Source organism: Mycteria americana, chromosome 1, assembly GCF_035582795.1.
Source record: "Mycteria americana isolate JAX WOST 10 ecotype Jacksonville Zoo and Gardens chromosome 1, USCA_MyAme_1.0, whole genome shotgun sequence".
NCBI classification, from domain to species: Eukaryota; Metazoa; Chordata; class Aves; order Ciconiiformes; family Ciconiidae; genus Mycteria; species Mycteria americana.
The window spans coordinates 101,431,093-101,447,260 of NC_134365.1; the positions used below are offsets into that span (position 1 = coordinate 101,431,093).

Here is a 16,168-nt window from a genome sequence, read left to right on the forward strand (position 1 = left end):
ATTCTTTAATTTTTCCTGTCACCATCCATTTCTACTATCTTACATTACCATTATATGTGAACTACCGCATGTTTGTTATCTGCTTTCTTGGCAAAATAAGAGATCATGCATAAATTCTATGAAAAAGGAATTCCTTTATTTTTAAAAAAGGACCATTTTTCCATTACCAAGTGAAAACTTTACAAAGTAAAGTATTTCTCTTCCAATAATATTTTAATATAAAAACTTAAATCATTTACTCTGGTATTACTGTTCTAACAGGAAGCCTTGTGGCACTGCAGGACCCAGGTATTTTCAGCCTCACTCTGGTATCTGATTGTAAGTTCACCACTTTTTTAAATGAAACCATTTCTGTGGCCACTTACCATCAGCAAAACATCCTTGCCACCAAACAAAAAAAAAAGCATCTTCACTAGCCCAAAAGAGACTAAACTCTACTAGCATTATTACAATGAGAAGCTCTGTTAAAAAAAATTTATTTTGAAAGTTAGACACAACCTTAAAATTGTACAAAGACAACAAGCACTCAAATTACACAAAGAGTTAGCAGTGAGTACAATGTGAACACAACAACAGTGAGTCTTGCCTCTCTTTATATGTAAATATAAATAGAGATTATCCTTGCCAAACTTTCAGCCTTTCCCCTCCCCCCCTGAAAACCAGCTCATTATGCTGCAAAACCTAGCAGGGAGCATTTCACTGTTGAGTTCAACAGAATTGCTAAAAGGGCTCTGGCTACAAATAGTCCTTCTATCATGAGAATATCCCATACTTTGCAGAACCAAGTTTCTCTCTCAATTGAAAAACAGCTTTCCCTTTCATTATGTCGAATGTTTCACCTCCTCTAGGGACATGCCAAATTACAGGCTTCAAAATGCTTAAAAATATTAGAACTCGCTCACGTTTTTTCAAGAACATGCAAGCTGAAGCTAACATGGTGCATACATGTAAGTAGTCACAAAACAGAGAATGTTCCTGTTTGTATTTTACTCTTTGAAGGTGTTTTTCCAAGAAAAGCACTTCGGAGTAACTTCAGCTGTGAGTTGGCTAAACTAACTTAAGTACATGGTCAGAGAAGAAAATATTTCTTCTTTTTATTTTTTTTATATTACATTTAGAGCTTCAAATATATTAATAAAACCACCTGGCAAAAAGTATCCCTTATAGCTTGTCCCTACATATGTACGTAAAATGAAAAGCAGACGTTGCTACCATCCTCCCTTTACTTCTGAGCGTACGCTTTACAGGAAATACATGGAAAAATAATGCAGTGTTCTTGCAGAAAAAAGGAAAACCCCATGGAGACTGTTAAACAACTTAACCACAGCCTCTCTTCTAGGAATTAGTTATTACTTAGTTTTAGATATACCAGATATACCAGAAACCTTCTGCTGTAAATCTTCCCCAAGATCAATAGCAATTAAACCAAGGTTATGTTTTATCCAACTATAGCCATACTGGCAAAATTATGCTCTGAACTTGAGTGTTTGCAGGACTCTGTTCCAAGACTGAGTGGAACCGTTTTTACTTTTAAAGAAAATAAGTGTAACTGTATTGTTGATGATCTGGGTTATGTACATGAATATAAACTCACTTTTTTGTTATTCTTTCTAGATTACCTGGAAGTGCTTTATTTTTCATTGTTCTACTCCATTATGAATGTTTGTTGCAATGGATCAGTATCTTGATTTTCAAAAAGCTTGAAAAACATTGTGGCTTTTTTTTTTAAAACAAAAATATCCTATTATTAATTCACCAGTGTCCTACAAACTGCTGTGCATTGGAATTAAGTTAGTTCCATTCAAAATCCTGATGACCAATTTTTGCTTCCAAGTTGTTATGAGTTGGTAGCCTATGGATACACTGATAAGGTTCCTCACCAGGCTTGTACCCTCTGCAGTAATTCTGCATAAAAAATAAACTGGTACTAGAATAATTACCGAAAATACTTACAGAATTGTATTAATTCTGTAAATTGAGGCTCTGTACACAGACTGCTTTATAAGTAGAGTAAGTTTTTGAGAAACTAAGTGTTCTAATATTGCTTTGCTTTATTGAAAATGATTGGCTTTCTTTTGTTAACAAAAGCTGTTGATGTTGCTAACTTTTATTTTTATATAAAACTGTGTAAGTGAAAGTAACTTGATTTTTTTTTTCAGTTGTGCAAGAACCTATTTAACATTACCATTATGCTTTTCAAAATGTCTGTCAGTTTGCCAGTCAAGGGAAAAACATACAGCATTGAATCCTATATAAAATGGTTATGGGCTGCAGCCTGTGAAATCGCATGTTAGCAAGAACTGAGCTACCTAGTCCAAATTCATACCTTTTAATCATACCATCTTCTCTAGATTCTTTTGTTTAATGGAAGCCTGTTTTCTCAATACTTCCTTGTTTTCTATTTGCTTCATTTCTAAGATAGCATTCATAAGGTTAAAAAAAAAAAAAAATTAAAGCAAGGATGTTGTTTCACTGTAATGAAACAGCGGCTGTAAAAGAACACTTTCAATTATTGTCAGGACAGAAAAGGCTATTGGCAGTGTACCTTTCACTTGGCTTAAGAAGATTTAGAAAACAGTTCTAGCCCAAGGCAGTTCATGATCTTAAGCTAAACCCAAGCTTGTGCAATAGCAAATGATATTTTGGAAGGCCTATTTTGATATCTAGGATTAAAGAAAAAAATTGCTACTGTTATTTCTGTCTGAAGTTCTAAACCAGCAAACAATATCATTGACAGGATTGCTATGACTGCATGGAGTCCTGCTAGCTTCAACAGGGACCAAAGGTGCAGCAGTGTACTGAGTACTCATTTACTGGTACACATGGATAGGCAGCCCTCTGCTTTTTAGTTTTGTCCACTTATTCAAACAGATCTCATAGCAGAAGGCCACGAGACATGGTTATAATGTAACACAAGTGCATTTCTGTAGAAGCTAATTGCACAAAAAACCAGTTGTTACTAAGTATGTAAGTCTCTCTCAATCCAGCAAAAGAGACTGCTCTAGAATAGCTAGGGAAATAGCTACAGAAACAAAATAAGCAGGTTATTTTGTCTCTTTTTACCAATTACTTAGTATTGCTGTAAATATCTGGAATAAAAGAAATACTGAGAAACAGATACTGTGAAACTCTACTGGGGAAAGGAAGCTGAACAGAACAACTAGCTCGACCTGAGGGAGTTAAAGCATGCTTACACCTTTGTATCCACCGAGTGGAGGATTTCCGTGCTGCTAGAAGATGCTTGGCACCTCCCTGAACCCAGAGCATCTCAAGGAAATCTAGAGCAGGCAGAAGTTGGTCGTATTCCAGCACTTTGCACAATGCTCCCTCATCCCATTCAAAAACTTCATAGAGCACTTACATCGAGTGGACTATTTGGCATAATAATTTGGAATAGCTCAGTAACAGTTTACTAGATTTCAGAGAGGGTAACATTACTGAAAGTCTTCAATTTCCCATTTTACTTTTTGCCAGTCCAACAGATGTGGCCTTGGCACAGAGTAAGAAATACAGCCCAGGTCTGTAATTCCAGTATAGCTTCAAAGTATACACGCTTTCCTATTTGCACTTACAGGTACTGAATAGCCTTTGCAGTAACTATTTTGAAATCTATTTTAATCACTTCACCTCCTTTGACTAAAAGGCTGATGACAAGGCCAGAGATGTAGAGGACCTTCAGGGAAAGATGGAGGAGCCCCTTCTCCTGTGCACTGTAAAAAAGCTTTTTCAACTCCACACTTCAGTGCCTCCCCCACCCCCAATTTAGATTTAGCATCCTTTGTCCTGCTAGTAAGAAAAAGGCATTAATCCTCTCTACTAAGTTCTTGGTCCAGTATAAGTTTCACTTGCCAGCAGCTGCACTGGAAACCACGCTCAGTTAACAGGTTTGTCTACTCAGCTTTCAAAGATTGGCACTGAAACTGAAGGGGACATGGTAAACTGAGACAATGAAACAGTGATTTTAAAAAAGCGGGCATGGTAAGCCTGCAGAACTCCTAGCTTCATGAGAATAGTGGAGTTCAGAGGTCAATACAAGAGACTGGCTATTTAAGCTAGATAATGAATACATCCACAGTTGCACCAAATAGGATAAGAGAGTATTCTAGAAGAAAAACGTTTCCCCTTTTTAGAACGTAAACTGAACTTGAATAGGAATTTGCAACAATCCTCCCCCAACAGAGCAGTTATATTTTAACTAACCATTCTACAGCTTCTTGCATTTCAAATGTGCAGCACTTCTTCTTGGTCACTCATGGACAGGATACTGGACAAAGCAATCCACTGACATGATTAACAATCCCTATCGCATCATCTTCCTCGTATATTTAGATGCACAGTTTAGGTAAGTGAGGTCCTCCATCCAAGTGCCTTTTCTTAGCGCCAGTTACAGCTGGACTGAACATAGATAAGGTGTATGCCAGGTACGTTCCCTACATTCATCATGAGTTCTACATCAATGTAGCTCTGAAGTCTACAGCAGGGTTAGCAACAGTCTGTGGCATACCACGAAGTTCACAAATAGATTGTCATTTCTACAATAATACAAAATAGCTTGTAAAACCAATATGTAACACTGTATATATGCATGAATATAAAAATAAACCACACCATCAATATGTAAAACTTCACAACGATGATGAAACCAGTTTTCTTCTCAACGGTCTTCAGTATTGATGAGTTGGTTCTCATTGTCATACCCATCAGGCAGGTATGCTTTCCGTAGCTGGTCTGACTTAGGTATCGAACTGCCATTCTTGACGTAGCGGGACAGGAAGGCTCGCACAGATGGATGATCAGCCTTCTCAAGTGGAATATTAGCTTCCAGGCACATTTTCACAAAGTCCTGGATGACGCTGGTTTTCTCTGTTTGGGCAGTACTGTTGCACTGAAGGGAGGCAGTCAGAGTCCTTTGCTTCTTCCTGACATTCTGTTCTTCAAACTCTGCCTTTCGCTTTGTGTGTGTTTTAGACTTGAGGTGGTCATTGATGGCAGACTTGCGAACGTGATTCAGAACCACATTGCAGGAAGTACAGAAGAGTTTTCCTCCATCTTCGTGCAGCTCACTGCCAAACTCAGTTACACGATCCTGAGGAGTCACATACAAAGCAGTCTTTGAGCGGTTACGTGATGGAGCGGACTTTACTCCAAATCGTTCCATTGTTGCCTTCAATAAACTTTACCTGAAAGCTGAAAAAAAAATTGCTGTTAAAGTGTGCTAATGATTTCAACCAAATAGTTTTGGATGCAGTCTATTCAATATCCAGTATACTGCTTATTGACCTCTAAAAGATAATTACATGTAAGATACATGTGTGAAACTTATGGAAAGGTTCTTCATCTTGAAGTCCAAAGAACTTAGGAGACCGAAGTTCCTCATGGGTCAGAGTAAAATACTTTTTAGTTTGTACAACTACAAAGCTCAACAGAACCCTCAAAACTCAGTTTGTCACTGAAAATCAAATAGAAAGGTTTTTTGCTTTTTCTTGAAGACAGTTTTTATCCTTTACCCTTTAGTGTAAAGGGTGCTTTCTTCTTAGTATTTTCGACATATTTGACAGTTTCTTAGTTATGTTGAGTCAGTATTTTTCTGTTTACTTCCTGAAAAGGTGTATTAGTTCTGTTAGCAAAAACTTAGTTGTCCAAATATCAGGCAAGAAGGCCATTACTGTCACTTACAAAAGCCAGTAAAAAAACCCATCAAAATAACCAAAACCAAACAAAAACCACCAAACCTGAGCTTTGTCAGCACTCATTTGGGAACACCCTGCACTCTTCCCCCAGCTCAAACCACAACTACTAGATTGAACCTTAACTCAGAGCCAAAAGCAAATCTTTTTGTCATTGCAGCTAGAGATTGGTGAAACAGCCTAACATGAACAGCAACTTGCGTACATTTCAATTCAAAATAAGAACCTGTATTTTCGAAGATGACAACTTCTCTGAGGAAAGTAACTGATAACTAAGAGAGTTGGAGACTTTTTAACATCACTCTGAATTACACTATGTTACCAAAGCAGGAAATAACATAGTCAAGTGTACTAAAATCAGAGAGGACCCATTTCTTTTTTTGTTGTTGAGAAACAGGGTAGCTGGTGTAAATCTCAGCCAAGATAATTTAAGTCCTTTTCAAAGTAAAGTTGAAGTCAAGAAACAGCTCTGTTCAGGTTTGAGGTCTTCTGAGCACAATGATAATTCATTACATTAACTACCCACTTCCTTATCAAAAAATACAGCAACAGATGTTTATTAAAAAATATATTTTGGCAAATATTTTGAGGAAATATAATAGGCCGCCTGGGCATTTACTTACAAGTATGAATGACTTTGAATAATTTTGTATTGCCTATGCTCACAAGGCAGACTGAGAGATAGGAATACCTTGGATGTATAATTCTCTGTACTTATTTTGTTACATATGCAGAGTCTGCTGTTGCAACATTTTAAAAGATCTGCCTTTAAAAGACCAGAATTTCCAAACTAACTATAAGTTGAGCTTGTCCAGCTCTAAGGACTGAACGGAGTTTCTGCTGTCAAGAATGCCTTTTGCTTGCTCTGGAAATAGAGTAAAGGAACACAGAACTCAGTCTTCAAAATTGTCTTTTTTTCTTAAACCACTGCCACACTAAGAGATGACATCCTTTTGAAAAAAAGGAGACCAAGATCTTGCTATCAGCTATTTTCCTAGTTTGTTTTTTTTTTTTTCCACTATCTGCTGCTTTCCAGAACTGTAAGTCTTGACTGATACTGCACGACACTACAGCCTAAGATAAACAATCTTTTCTCAGCATCGATGGAACTTTTTTCATTCTTTCTGTTGCTTTATGCAATATATCCCTGTGAGTTTTCTAAGTAACCGTTTCCTGAAATCAAGCAGAAAACAAGTCTTAACCTATCATAAACTTGTTGCTTAGGCTTCTGAAATGTCAGAACAAATCCCCTACCAAAGTAGGTGTTTGCACTTACGCTTTACCAAAATCCGCGGGAATTCTGTGAGCTACTACTTAAACACAGGATGTTTGGTGGGGTTTTTTTGTCTCAAGTTTTGGCGTGGATTCTTTGACGCCTACTAACGCCTGAACTACTTCTGGGTTCCCCAGTGCAGGGGAAGGTGTGCGTGCAGACAAGGCATCCGGGACAGACACCCGATCGAGGTCTTGCTACCCCTTCGAGGGAGGCAAGCTCTTCCCGAGCGGCGGGAGCCCTGGGGACGGGGGATGCCCTCGCCTGGGATAAAAAGCGTCCGGGCAGTCGGAGCCGCTACGTGTGCGCGGGAGCTGCTGGCCAGCCCGAGGAGTGCTTCAGGTGAGGAGCGAAACGAGCCTGCGTTTCCAGCCGCCAAACTGGTTTCGCTGTGACCGGGAGCCAGAACTCGATGTATTTATTCCCTGGGGTTTGCTCACCGGATTGACGGCGCCATTTAACCCGTGAGGGCCTCCGAGGAGCGGCGGGGTCCGCGCCCCGCCGGCCGCCTCTCCCCTCTCCCTCCTCCGCCCCGGGGGGGCTGAGGCAACGGCCCGGCCCGGCCCGGCCCCCGGGGGCGGCGGCGGCACACGCACCCCAGGCCTCGCCGCCCTCCCCCCCCCGCGGCGGCAGGCGGCAGACAGGTGCGGCCCCTCCCGCCCCGGCCCCGCCGCCCCGCCCCGCTCCTGCCCCCGCCCGGCACGGCACGGCACGGCGGGTGTTTCCATGGCAGAGCCGGGAGGCGCCTCCGCAGGCGCCGGCGGCCCCGCCGCCCCCTCGCCGACCGGCCCCGGGACGCCACAGGCGGCGGAGCGCGGCCCCGGGCGGGCCCCGCCGCGCCGCGCCGCGCCCCGCCGGCCCCCGCCCGCCCCCTGCCGGGCGCCGTTACCCGCTCCGGCCGCGCGGCCTCCCCACGCCCCGCCGGCCGGCGCCGCGCCGCCGCGGGGCTGCCGCCGCTCCTCCGCGCCGCCGCTGGGCCCCGCGCCGCGGGCCGGACGCGCCCCTCCGCCGACGGCCGCCGCGCAGCCAGCGCCGCGCCGCAGCCAGACGGACCTACCCACCCTGGCGGCCGCGGTAGGCGGGACCTAGCAACCCGCCTAGCAACCGCCGCGCCCGCCCGCCGCCCGCCTCCAGCCCGCCGCCACAGAACGGTCGAGCGGGAGAAGCCCCTCAGTGATTGGTTCCCCCTGGCCCGGGCGCGCGGGGATGGACGGCACTTTTGCCCAATTAGAATTGGGGGGCGGGCGTCAGCGCCGTGATGGAGGTGTGCTCAGGCCAGTCAGGGTGCGCGAGGGCGACGGTGGCGTCTAGCGGACGGGGGCTTTGGCCAGTCGTCGGCAGGAGGCTGCGGAGGGAGGTGTGACAGACGGGATGCGCAGCCAATGGCAAGGGGGGGACAAAGTAACGAAGAGACTTTTGCTCCAATCGAAGGACGCTTCGGCGGGGCCGGGTGGAAGGGAGGAGCCGGAGGTCAGAGGTCATCAGCGAGTTCTCTCGTCGTTGGCCGTTGATCGGCACGGCGGCTGGCCCAATAGGAGTGCGGCGGGTGGGCGTGGCCGGACGTGAGGCGGCGGGGAGGGGGTCGCCCCTTCCGGCGTGGCGGGGCGGGGGCAGGGGGGTGCTCGGTACGCGCAGGGCGGCCGGAGCAGCATGGCGGAAGACGAGAGCGATCAGGAGTCGGAGCGGCTCAGTGAGGAGCTGGAGGCGCTGGTGACGCCGGGCCTGCCCGCCGGCCTGCCGGCCCTCCTCAACAGCCAGTATTACTGCCGCCGCTTCTGCCAGGTGAGTGCCGCCCCGCCCCCCCGGCCCGCTCCTCGCCCCTCCCCCCCGCGGGCGGGGGTGGGGCGCGGCGGGGCTCGGGTCCCCCCGGCCCTTCGGTGTGGCGGGGGAGGGGGCCGCCGTGGGGCCGGGGCCGAGGCCGGGGCCGCTGCCCCTGCCCCTTAACCCTCCATGGAGCGAGGGTCGGGCCGCTCCCCGGCGGCCTGGGGGCAGTGCCGGGGCAGGGCTGGGGGGGTTAGTGGGGGAGGGGGCCCGGCCCGGCCCGGCCCGGCCCGGCCCGGCCCGGCCCGCTCCGCTCCGCTCCGCTCCGCTCCCGGGTCTTGAGGCGGAGAAGGGGAACAGAGGCGACGTCTGTCCGCCCGCGGGGGGCGGCCGGGCGCTGGCGCTGGGTGCCCCCGGCCCGGCCCGGCCCGGCCCGGCTCGGGGGGAGGGTGGAGGCCGGGGCGGGCGGGGGCTGGCAGGGAGGCTTGCGTGGGGGAGGGGCGGGAAGGCGCCTGCCGGCGGGGGGGCGGGAGCGGGCGAGGAAGAGCCGGGGGCGTCGGAGGGCGGCGGGGCCCGTCGGAGGGCGGCGGGGCCCCGCCGCGGCTGGGAGTCTTTGCTGCTGCTGGGCCCGGGGAAGCGGGACACGTGCGGTCGCGGCGGGGCTGCGGGCAAAGCAATTCCGGGTGGCTTGGCCTGGGCTGGCGAGTTGGGCGGGTGGCGGAGGGAGGGCGCGCCTCGGAAACTGTTCCCGTAGCGGTGGCTGAATTAGACCGGGGGGGGGGGGGTTTGTTGTTTCTTTGAAAAGCAGCGTTTCTTCGTGCGGGCCCGGAATTCTTGTGCTCTTTGCGACCTCTTTATGTATGCCTTGCAAAGTAACGAGCGACAACAGGTTGCTTTTCCTAGTTGTCTTCATCGGCAGGTGTTGAGGAAACATTTAGGTATATTTCACCCACACTACTTGCTCTTTTCAGAAACACAGTCTAGAGGGGTTTTGTATGGAATTACTTCGTTTCATCAACTTCTTGGCTGCTTACCTCACCGCTACGGTTGTTTTCTTCCCTTTAAATAAATGCGTTTCTGTGTTCTTACTTTGTTCTTCCTGGTTTAGCATTCAATAAAACATCTATTTGAAATATTATTTACTGTAAGATGTGTTTAAAATCATCACGGGTAGCATACTGCTCAATAAATCCACAGGTTGCTTTTCGGTTTTATCGATCCCTTTATATTTTCTTCTTTTTAGTGATTTCGCTAAACTTACCATGTGTGGAAAAAAAATTGTGGAGCCAGTAAAAGGAGAAGTGAATGTTTTTGGAAGTGTGGTGTAAACGACAGTTGTAAGAAATTGCAACCATATTTGATTAAGTTGGCAGGTTGGAAAGACATTTGCTTCTGCTGAACACCAAGAGTTTTATCTTAAATTTTTCTAGCTACACTTACTGAGTGTTGAATACATTGTATTAAGGAGGAGGTGTGGGCAGGGTGATGGCTCCATGTACTAATGCCAATCCCGTTTTCCAGACAAAGCTAGGAATTAGTAGGGAAGAGAAGAGGGCAAGACCAGGGGAGGAACTTTCCTATAAAATAGCCATATCACAGTTATTAATGGTAGAGTATCTAAATCATTTGACCTTGACTTCTCCTGCAGTTTCTTTTGTGTAGAAAGATAGCCAAGCCCTCTCCCCTACTTTTTGTTTTGTTTTGCTTCGAGTTTATGAACTCTCCACGTGGGCAGCCAATGTTCCGAGTATATAAAAGGCCTTGTTTCTTTTCTCTTAAATTTTCTTTTTAACAATGCATCGTTTAAATAATCCTGATGAACATGAGTTGATATATTAACATTTTGTTTCCAGGGATTCTTTTGTTTGTTTTGTTTAAATTTGACCTGGTGTGATCAGCAGTCATGTGCTCACTCAAAATATAGTCTTCCATGTTTTGTTTAAGCATGTTTTATAGTAATGGATTCTTTTACCAATTTAACTATACAAATACAAGATCTTAACTGGTGTAGGGTACTGGTGTATAAAAAGCTAGTAGCTGTGTGACATTTGTGGTTTGACAACAAATGAAGTTGTGCGTGCTCCATGTTAGCTCATTTAACCCTCATGAGATTGACAGTGGTGTAATTATACTGGTTGATATATACCTGTACATACAGAGGGCTGATAGGCCCTCAGCCTATGTAATAAGTGATGAAGCATATTTATATTTCTTCCTCAGAAAGTATCATGAAGTTTAGGTCACCTCTGTCTCGTAACATTTGTTGTAAAACAAAACTTTTCACTTAAATACTGTGTCACTTTATTAGATTTAGCTGCTTCTTTTTTTCCTCTGGATATGTCTTTTTTTAGTGCAATTTTTCCCTTTGGCTCTAGTTTTTGTCAGAGCCTGTTGCTTTGTACTTTTCTATCCAGATCTTCTGAAGGTCATATTTGGCAGATCAAGCCTCCTCACCTCATTCCACTCGACACTGATAACACAATTTTGCTTGTCTTAATGGTTATTTGGCACTTCTGAGTGTCCTAGTTTGTCTCCTATATTCCTGTTTTTGTGTCAGAAGTTGAATAGCAGTTGTAGAAATAGTTGCTCAGCAATAATACTGTGAGTTTGAACTACCCTAAAGAAACATTTTTATTTTCAGAATAACAACCTATTAAAATATATGGCTGTGCTTCGATCATAGTGATGAAGCTTGGTGTCAGCTGAAAAGAATATTGTTTAGACTGCTTATAGTTATGCTGCTGTGTGAAGTATACGCACATTCACATCTCTCAGTAAGAGCGATAGGAAAAATGAAGCAAGGTGTAAAGCCTTTTTCGTTGGTAGAGCCATTTTCTGTAGATAGAAGCGAAGACCTCTTGACTGATCTTAAAGAGTAAGAGGGTGGCTTAGACCTTGAGAAGCATTGGCATGTGCATGTCTTTCATCCTTGAAGTATGTTAGAAAGGTAAAATATTGCTGTAAACAGCCAGGTTCAGTACTCTTGAGGCCTGGAGTATTGCAGCTGAACTTCACTTTCAGATAGTAGATTAAGTAACAGTTACAAAAGATGACTGGATTATCAGAGTGTTTTCCTTAAATATATGTGTAATCACAATTTGATGATACATGATGAAGTCAGAACCTGGAGTCTCTAAACCCATGCATAGTTTCTGGGATCTCTTTTTGTATTGTAGGTGTGCATGGTCATACAGAGTCATTACAGCCTGAATCTTCCAAGGCAAAGTGGAATAAAATATTTTCTTAGATTGTTATTTGAGATTGATAACATGGGTAAAACAAAAATCAAGATTTCTGTGATTGGGAATGAAAAGGGACAGTTGGAAGATAAGTGCCCAGCTTATGCATCTCAGCAGCTGTTTCTATGTTACTTTCTAAAAACTACTGATCTGGCATTTCTTCCTGTTTGTGAAGTTTGCCGTGTATTGAAACCACTTACATGTTGGGAAAAGCAAGTCTACTGTTCCCAACTTTGACAACCAAAAGAACAAGGCATCCATAACTACTTTGTAGGTTTAAAGAAATGTGAAGGGTGGTACCTAGCAGAAAGCCCCTCAGTCTAAACATTTGGAAGAGCTTCATGAGTTTCAACTTATGTTATATGCAGAATTTGAAATTCTTTCGTGAGGTATCTCAAAGACCAGAGCCATCGAGAGGTTCCTGTGTGAGTGCGATACAAATGATGAAGGGCAGAGAAAATAGTGTAGATGGTTCCTTTTTGGTATGAGGGTGGAGGGAGTATTTTTATAATTAGAAGGATGAATTTCCAAATTTACTTGATTTTAAAACAGACCTTAGCAGTGAGCTGGAAAATGGATATAGCTTACTTCATTGCACTTGAAGTGAGTATAGTTTTATCAACTAGCTTGAAATTTTCTCTTCAGAATCTTTTCTCATAACATCAAGTACTATCAAAATATTACAAGTTACTCCCAGCATTTCTGTCGTTGTCCACATGGCTGCATGACTGTACTAGATGTTATTTTATGTTGTTCAATACTGACTGAAATAAACACAAGGTGAGTCTGATCTAAAGTAACAGGGTAATAATGTGAGGGGTAAACACTACTCTATCTGTTCTTACTGTGGCATCAGCTTACAGCCTTCCAGTATGATCTGACTTCCTGAAATAAAGATTTTACCTAGTTTGCTTACATTAATTGGTGGTATCTTGAGTCACTGCTAGAAAAATAATTCTTGGGTTTATAAACTCAAAAGCTGAGAAGCAAAATTTTGTAACACACTAGAGAAGATAGTGTTTCCTGGATTTATTTTAGTAGACAAAAAAAATACAGGGGTGTATGACTCAACTGTTGTCTGTCTTGCTTTGTGGGGATGAAGGTAGAAAAAGATACATGTCTTTGTTTGTACTTCTGGTTTGGGGCTTAATACATTTTCACACTTTTTGTGATGTGTTTAAATTTGAAAGTACTTGCTTTTGAACTTCAAGCCAATAGTTGTTAAGTTGCTTTTATAGTTTATACCACAAAAAAAACCCCCACCCCTTTAGGTTATGCCAGACTTTTATTTTACTAGTTTTTGGACTTCTGGGATCCGTATTTGATCTCCATACATCGTTTTAAAGTTTAGCTACACGAATCTTGCTCCCATGAGTACTAGTAGTGGAAAGTGATCTCTTCAATTACTTTGAAGCTTAGTTCTCTGAGAAGGTATAGTTTGTAATTTTTAACCACCTATTTTCTCTTGTAATGATTTGTGGTGTTCTGGGGTGGTTTTTTGTAGCTTCCTGAATAAATATGCTTTATACTTGTTAATGGCTCAAATTTTGAGAGCACCATTGACATTTGCCTTATTTGACTGACGTTTTTCGGGTTGTTTTTAAATGTGTGGCATTGCTAGTTACGTGAATGCTTGTAAAGGGTAAACCATACATTGCAGTAACTAAATTTACCCGCGTATCAAAGAATAACATAACTACTTGAAACTGTTTAAATTTAAAAGTTAACTTGTCATCGTGTTCTCTATTTACTGGGTCTTTTTTCCGTGCTTGGCTGGTGAAAACAAGCATATTCAATTTGTTAGTTAGCAGTTTAGTATTGTGCTGCTTGAGATTCAAGTGAAGTCCAGGTTTGGAAGGAAATCCTAACAAAACAGCTGTGGCAAGCACCAGGTCGTGTTTCCTCCCAAGCTGAATGCCAAGTGTGAGCGTTCAGTTCTGTTGAGGATTACCTGTCTGCAAAGAAGGGTGTCCTGGGTTAGGTGGTGGCACTCTTTCCTTTGACACTTGATGGGAAACCTGATAAGCCACTGTCATGCAAGACTAGGTTGTGGTATATTTAGTTCATTTGGCTGTTTTCAGTCAGCTTCTTGGGAGAATTCACTATGGTATTTGAGTTGCAACCTCTTTATTTGCAGATGGGTAGGCTGAAGTAGTCAGTCTTCAGTGCTCTTGTCTTGTCATTAACATTATAAAGTCTTTTCTTATTCACATACTTCTCTCTCAGTACTGGCTTCTCCTCAGCTTTTGTGCCTGTTGTCCTTTTAGCTTTACCCTGAGAAATTATCTCCCTGTTTTAAAAGTGGAATTAAGGAGTTAGTGTTTTTAAAAAGGAAACATTGCACAAATGTACAAATACGTTGTATACTTTTGTTGATCTTTGTAATGTTTTTCTCTTACCACTTCTTTGTGGAGCTTTTCTGAGTTTAGCTTGTGTATGAAAATAAGCTTTTGAGTTTTGCTTGGAAAAATATGTCAAGATTGTAACTTATAAAGGAGTTGCAGGTTAAGTCCTTTTGGGTAGCAGTAGCTCGGGTGAGGGAAAGAAGTAATTGTACTTTTTACGTGAAACGCATCTTGAGTTGTGTTTTACTAATATCACTGGTGAACTGGACATATGCATTCATGTGTGTGTTCACAAGATTGTCAGTTCTCTCTTCCATATATAATCAAAACAATTCCTTAAATCAGTTGACACTCACGGGGGGGGCGGGGCTAATCCAAAAGTGAGGAGGAATATTACTTCTTTTCAATATACATATTTTCAGTCATAAAATCTTACACAGGCACATTTACTACAGTGCTACAGGTAGCCCAAACTGCTTTTCTAGGATTAATATATAGATTAATATGTAGTTTTCACTGTTGTGCAAGTGACAGACTGTAAATATGTATGGAAACTGGTTCTTTGGGTAGCTAAATGTAATGGGTATATGGAACCCAGTCTTAGATATTGTTCTTGCCTCAAGCAGGCTGAGGAAATGGATGAGATTTTGGTGATGAAGGGTTGGGGGAAGCATTTAGCTTTAAGGGTAGAGCTTTGGCAGAAACTTGTCTCATAGGATGTGTCATGCTGTTGCTGGGTGATGTTTTTTCTTTTGCCAGAAGTGTGATTATGTTTGGTTACTCCTTATGTAATATTCACATGTGAATTGCAGTAAAGCCATTGCTTACGCCCTTTTTTTTTTTCCAGTTACAAGTTTAAAATGGTTTTATAGGGTGTATCTGTTAAGTAATGTTTTATGCTATCTTAAAATCTTAAGGCCTTTTCTACTTTTTGTTTGGATAATGGAATCCTTTTTTGTAAGGACACAGTTAGCTTGTTTGTATGCAGAAACAGAACAAAATGCTCATCATCCGCTAAATAGATTAAAAAGACAGTAAAAAAAGTGTGATTATTTCTTGTGATGTTTCCAGGTAGAGTAAATTTAGTGTTACTCAAGTTCTCTTCCAGAACTGAACTTTGCTTTGGTACTTCTGCTGAACAGGGAACCGTGGTAGGTGTTGCTTTTAATTATGGTTTTTAATTTTCAGGAAACTTGTTTTTTTTAAACATGCCCCTTTTTTGCTTGGCATTTAAAATCCTTTTTGGTTTGTTCTATTCTGTGACAACCACTATATTTGCTTATTATAACAAATGACAACCACTATATTTGCCAACTAGCTTTCTTTTTCTGAAAACTATAAACAGAAGTGCTTGCAGAACTGTTGTGGTTTTAATCCTGTGGTGACTTCCTTTACGGGTAAATCTCACAAAAAGTTATGGGAATAACTTCATTTAAAATCCTAATCATGACAAAACTTTAAAATCAGTGGGATTTGTTTCTTTTTAGTTTCTTTTTTTGTTGTGGGGAAGGACAGGAAGAGCTGTAGCAACTTCAGGCCTAGCACTGCATAAAACATTTGTTTCTTGTGTCCTGCGTATTTGCAAATCTAGTTAGTTGCAATGTTATTTCTCTTAAGTGTCTGGAATATAGTCAAATCACTATATATGTATATTTAATCACTTAAAATATATGTGTATATTTAATCAGTTAAAACATAATATTCCAGGAAAAATATTTTTTACATTGGTTCAGGTCTTTAATTACTACATTTTTATTTTCAGGGTTGGCTGCTTTAGCTGTGTGCTTAGAAACCGCTTATAGGAGAGTTATAAGTCTGGTCTTGATTTTGCACTTAATAGGACAAGTCTGAATCATGGATTTT

At 42.9% G+C, this 16,168-nt stretch overlaps 2 protein-coding genes across 8 annotated transcripts in view; one reads left to right on the top strand and one right to left on the bottom strand.

Moving 5' to 3' along the window:
• CGGBP1 (CGG triplet repeat binding protein 1) overlaps window positions 1-8,052 on the bottom strand; it is a 29,635-nt gene extending 21,583 nt beyond the window's left edge. For 3 of the 7 annotated variants that reach the window (XM_075515291.1, XM_075515278.1, XM_075515283.1), the window contains exon 1: window positions 4,201-4,654. Coding sequence is in view for 4 of the 7 variants with exons in the window: in XM_075515278.1 (XP_075371393.1) it covers window positions 4,201-4,203 (3 nt within the window). In the remaining 3 variants the exon portion in view is untranslated. Of the gene's footprint in view, window positions 1-459; window positions 5,188-7,849 lie in introns of those variants that run through there. The other 4 variants (XR_012777649.1, XM_075515317.1, XM_075515331.1 and 1 more) reach the window with 4 other exon arrangements.
• A 502-nt stretch (window positions 8,053-8,554) lies between these two features.
• Window positions 8,555-16,168, top strand: part of ZNF654 (zinc finger protein 654) — a 35,622-nt gene continuing 28,008 nt past the window's right edge. Inside the window, exon 1 of the mRNA XM_075515242.1 lies at window positions 8,555-8,742. Coding sequence (XP_075371357.1) covers window positions 8,611-8,742 — 132 coding nt within the window. The 5' untranslated portion in view covers window positions 8,555-8,610. The remainder of the gene's footprint in view (window positions 8,743-16,168) is intronic.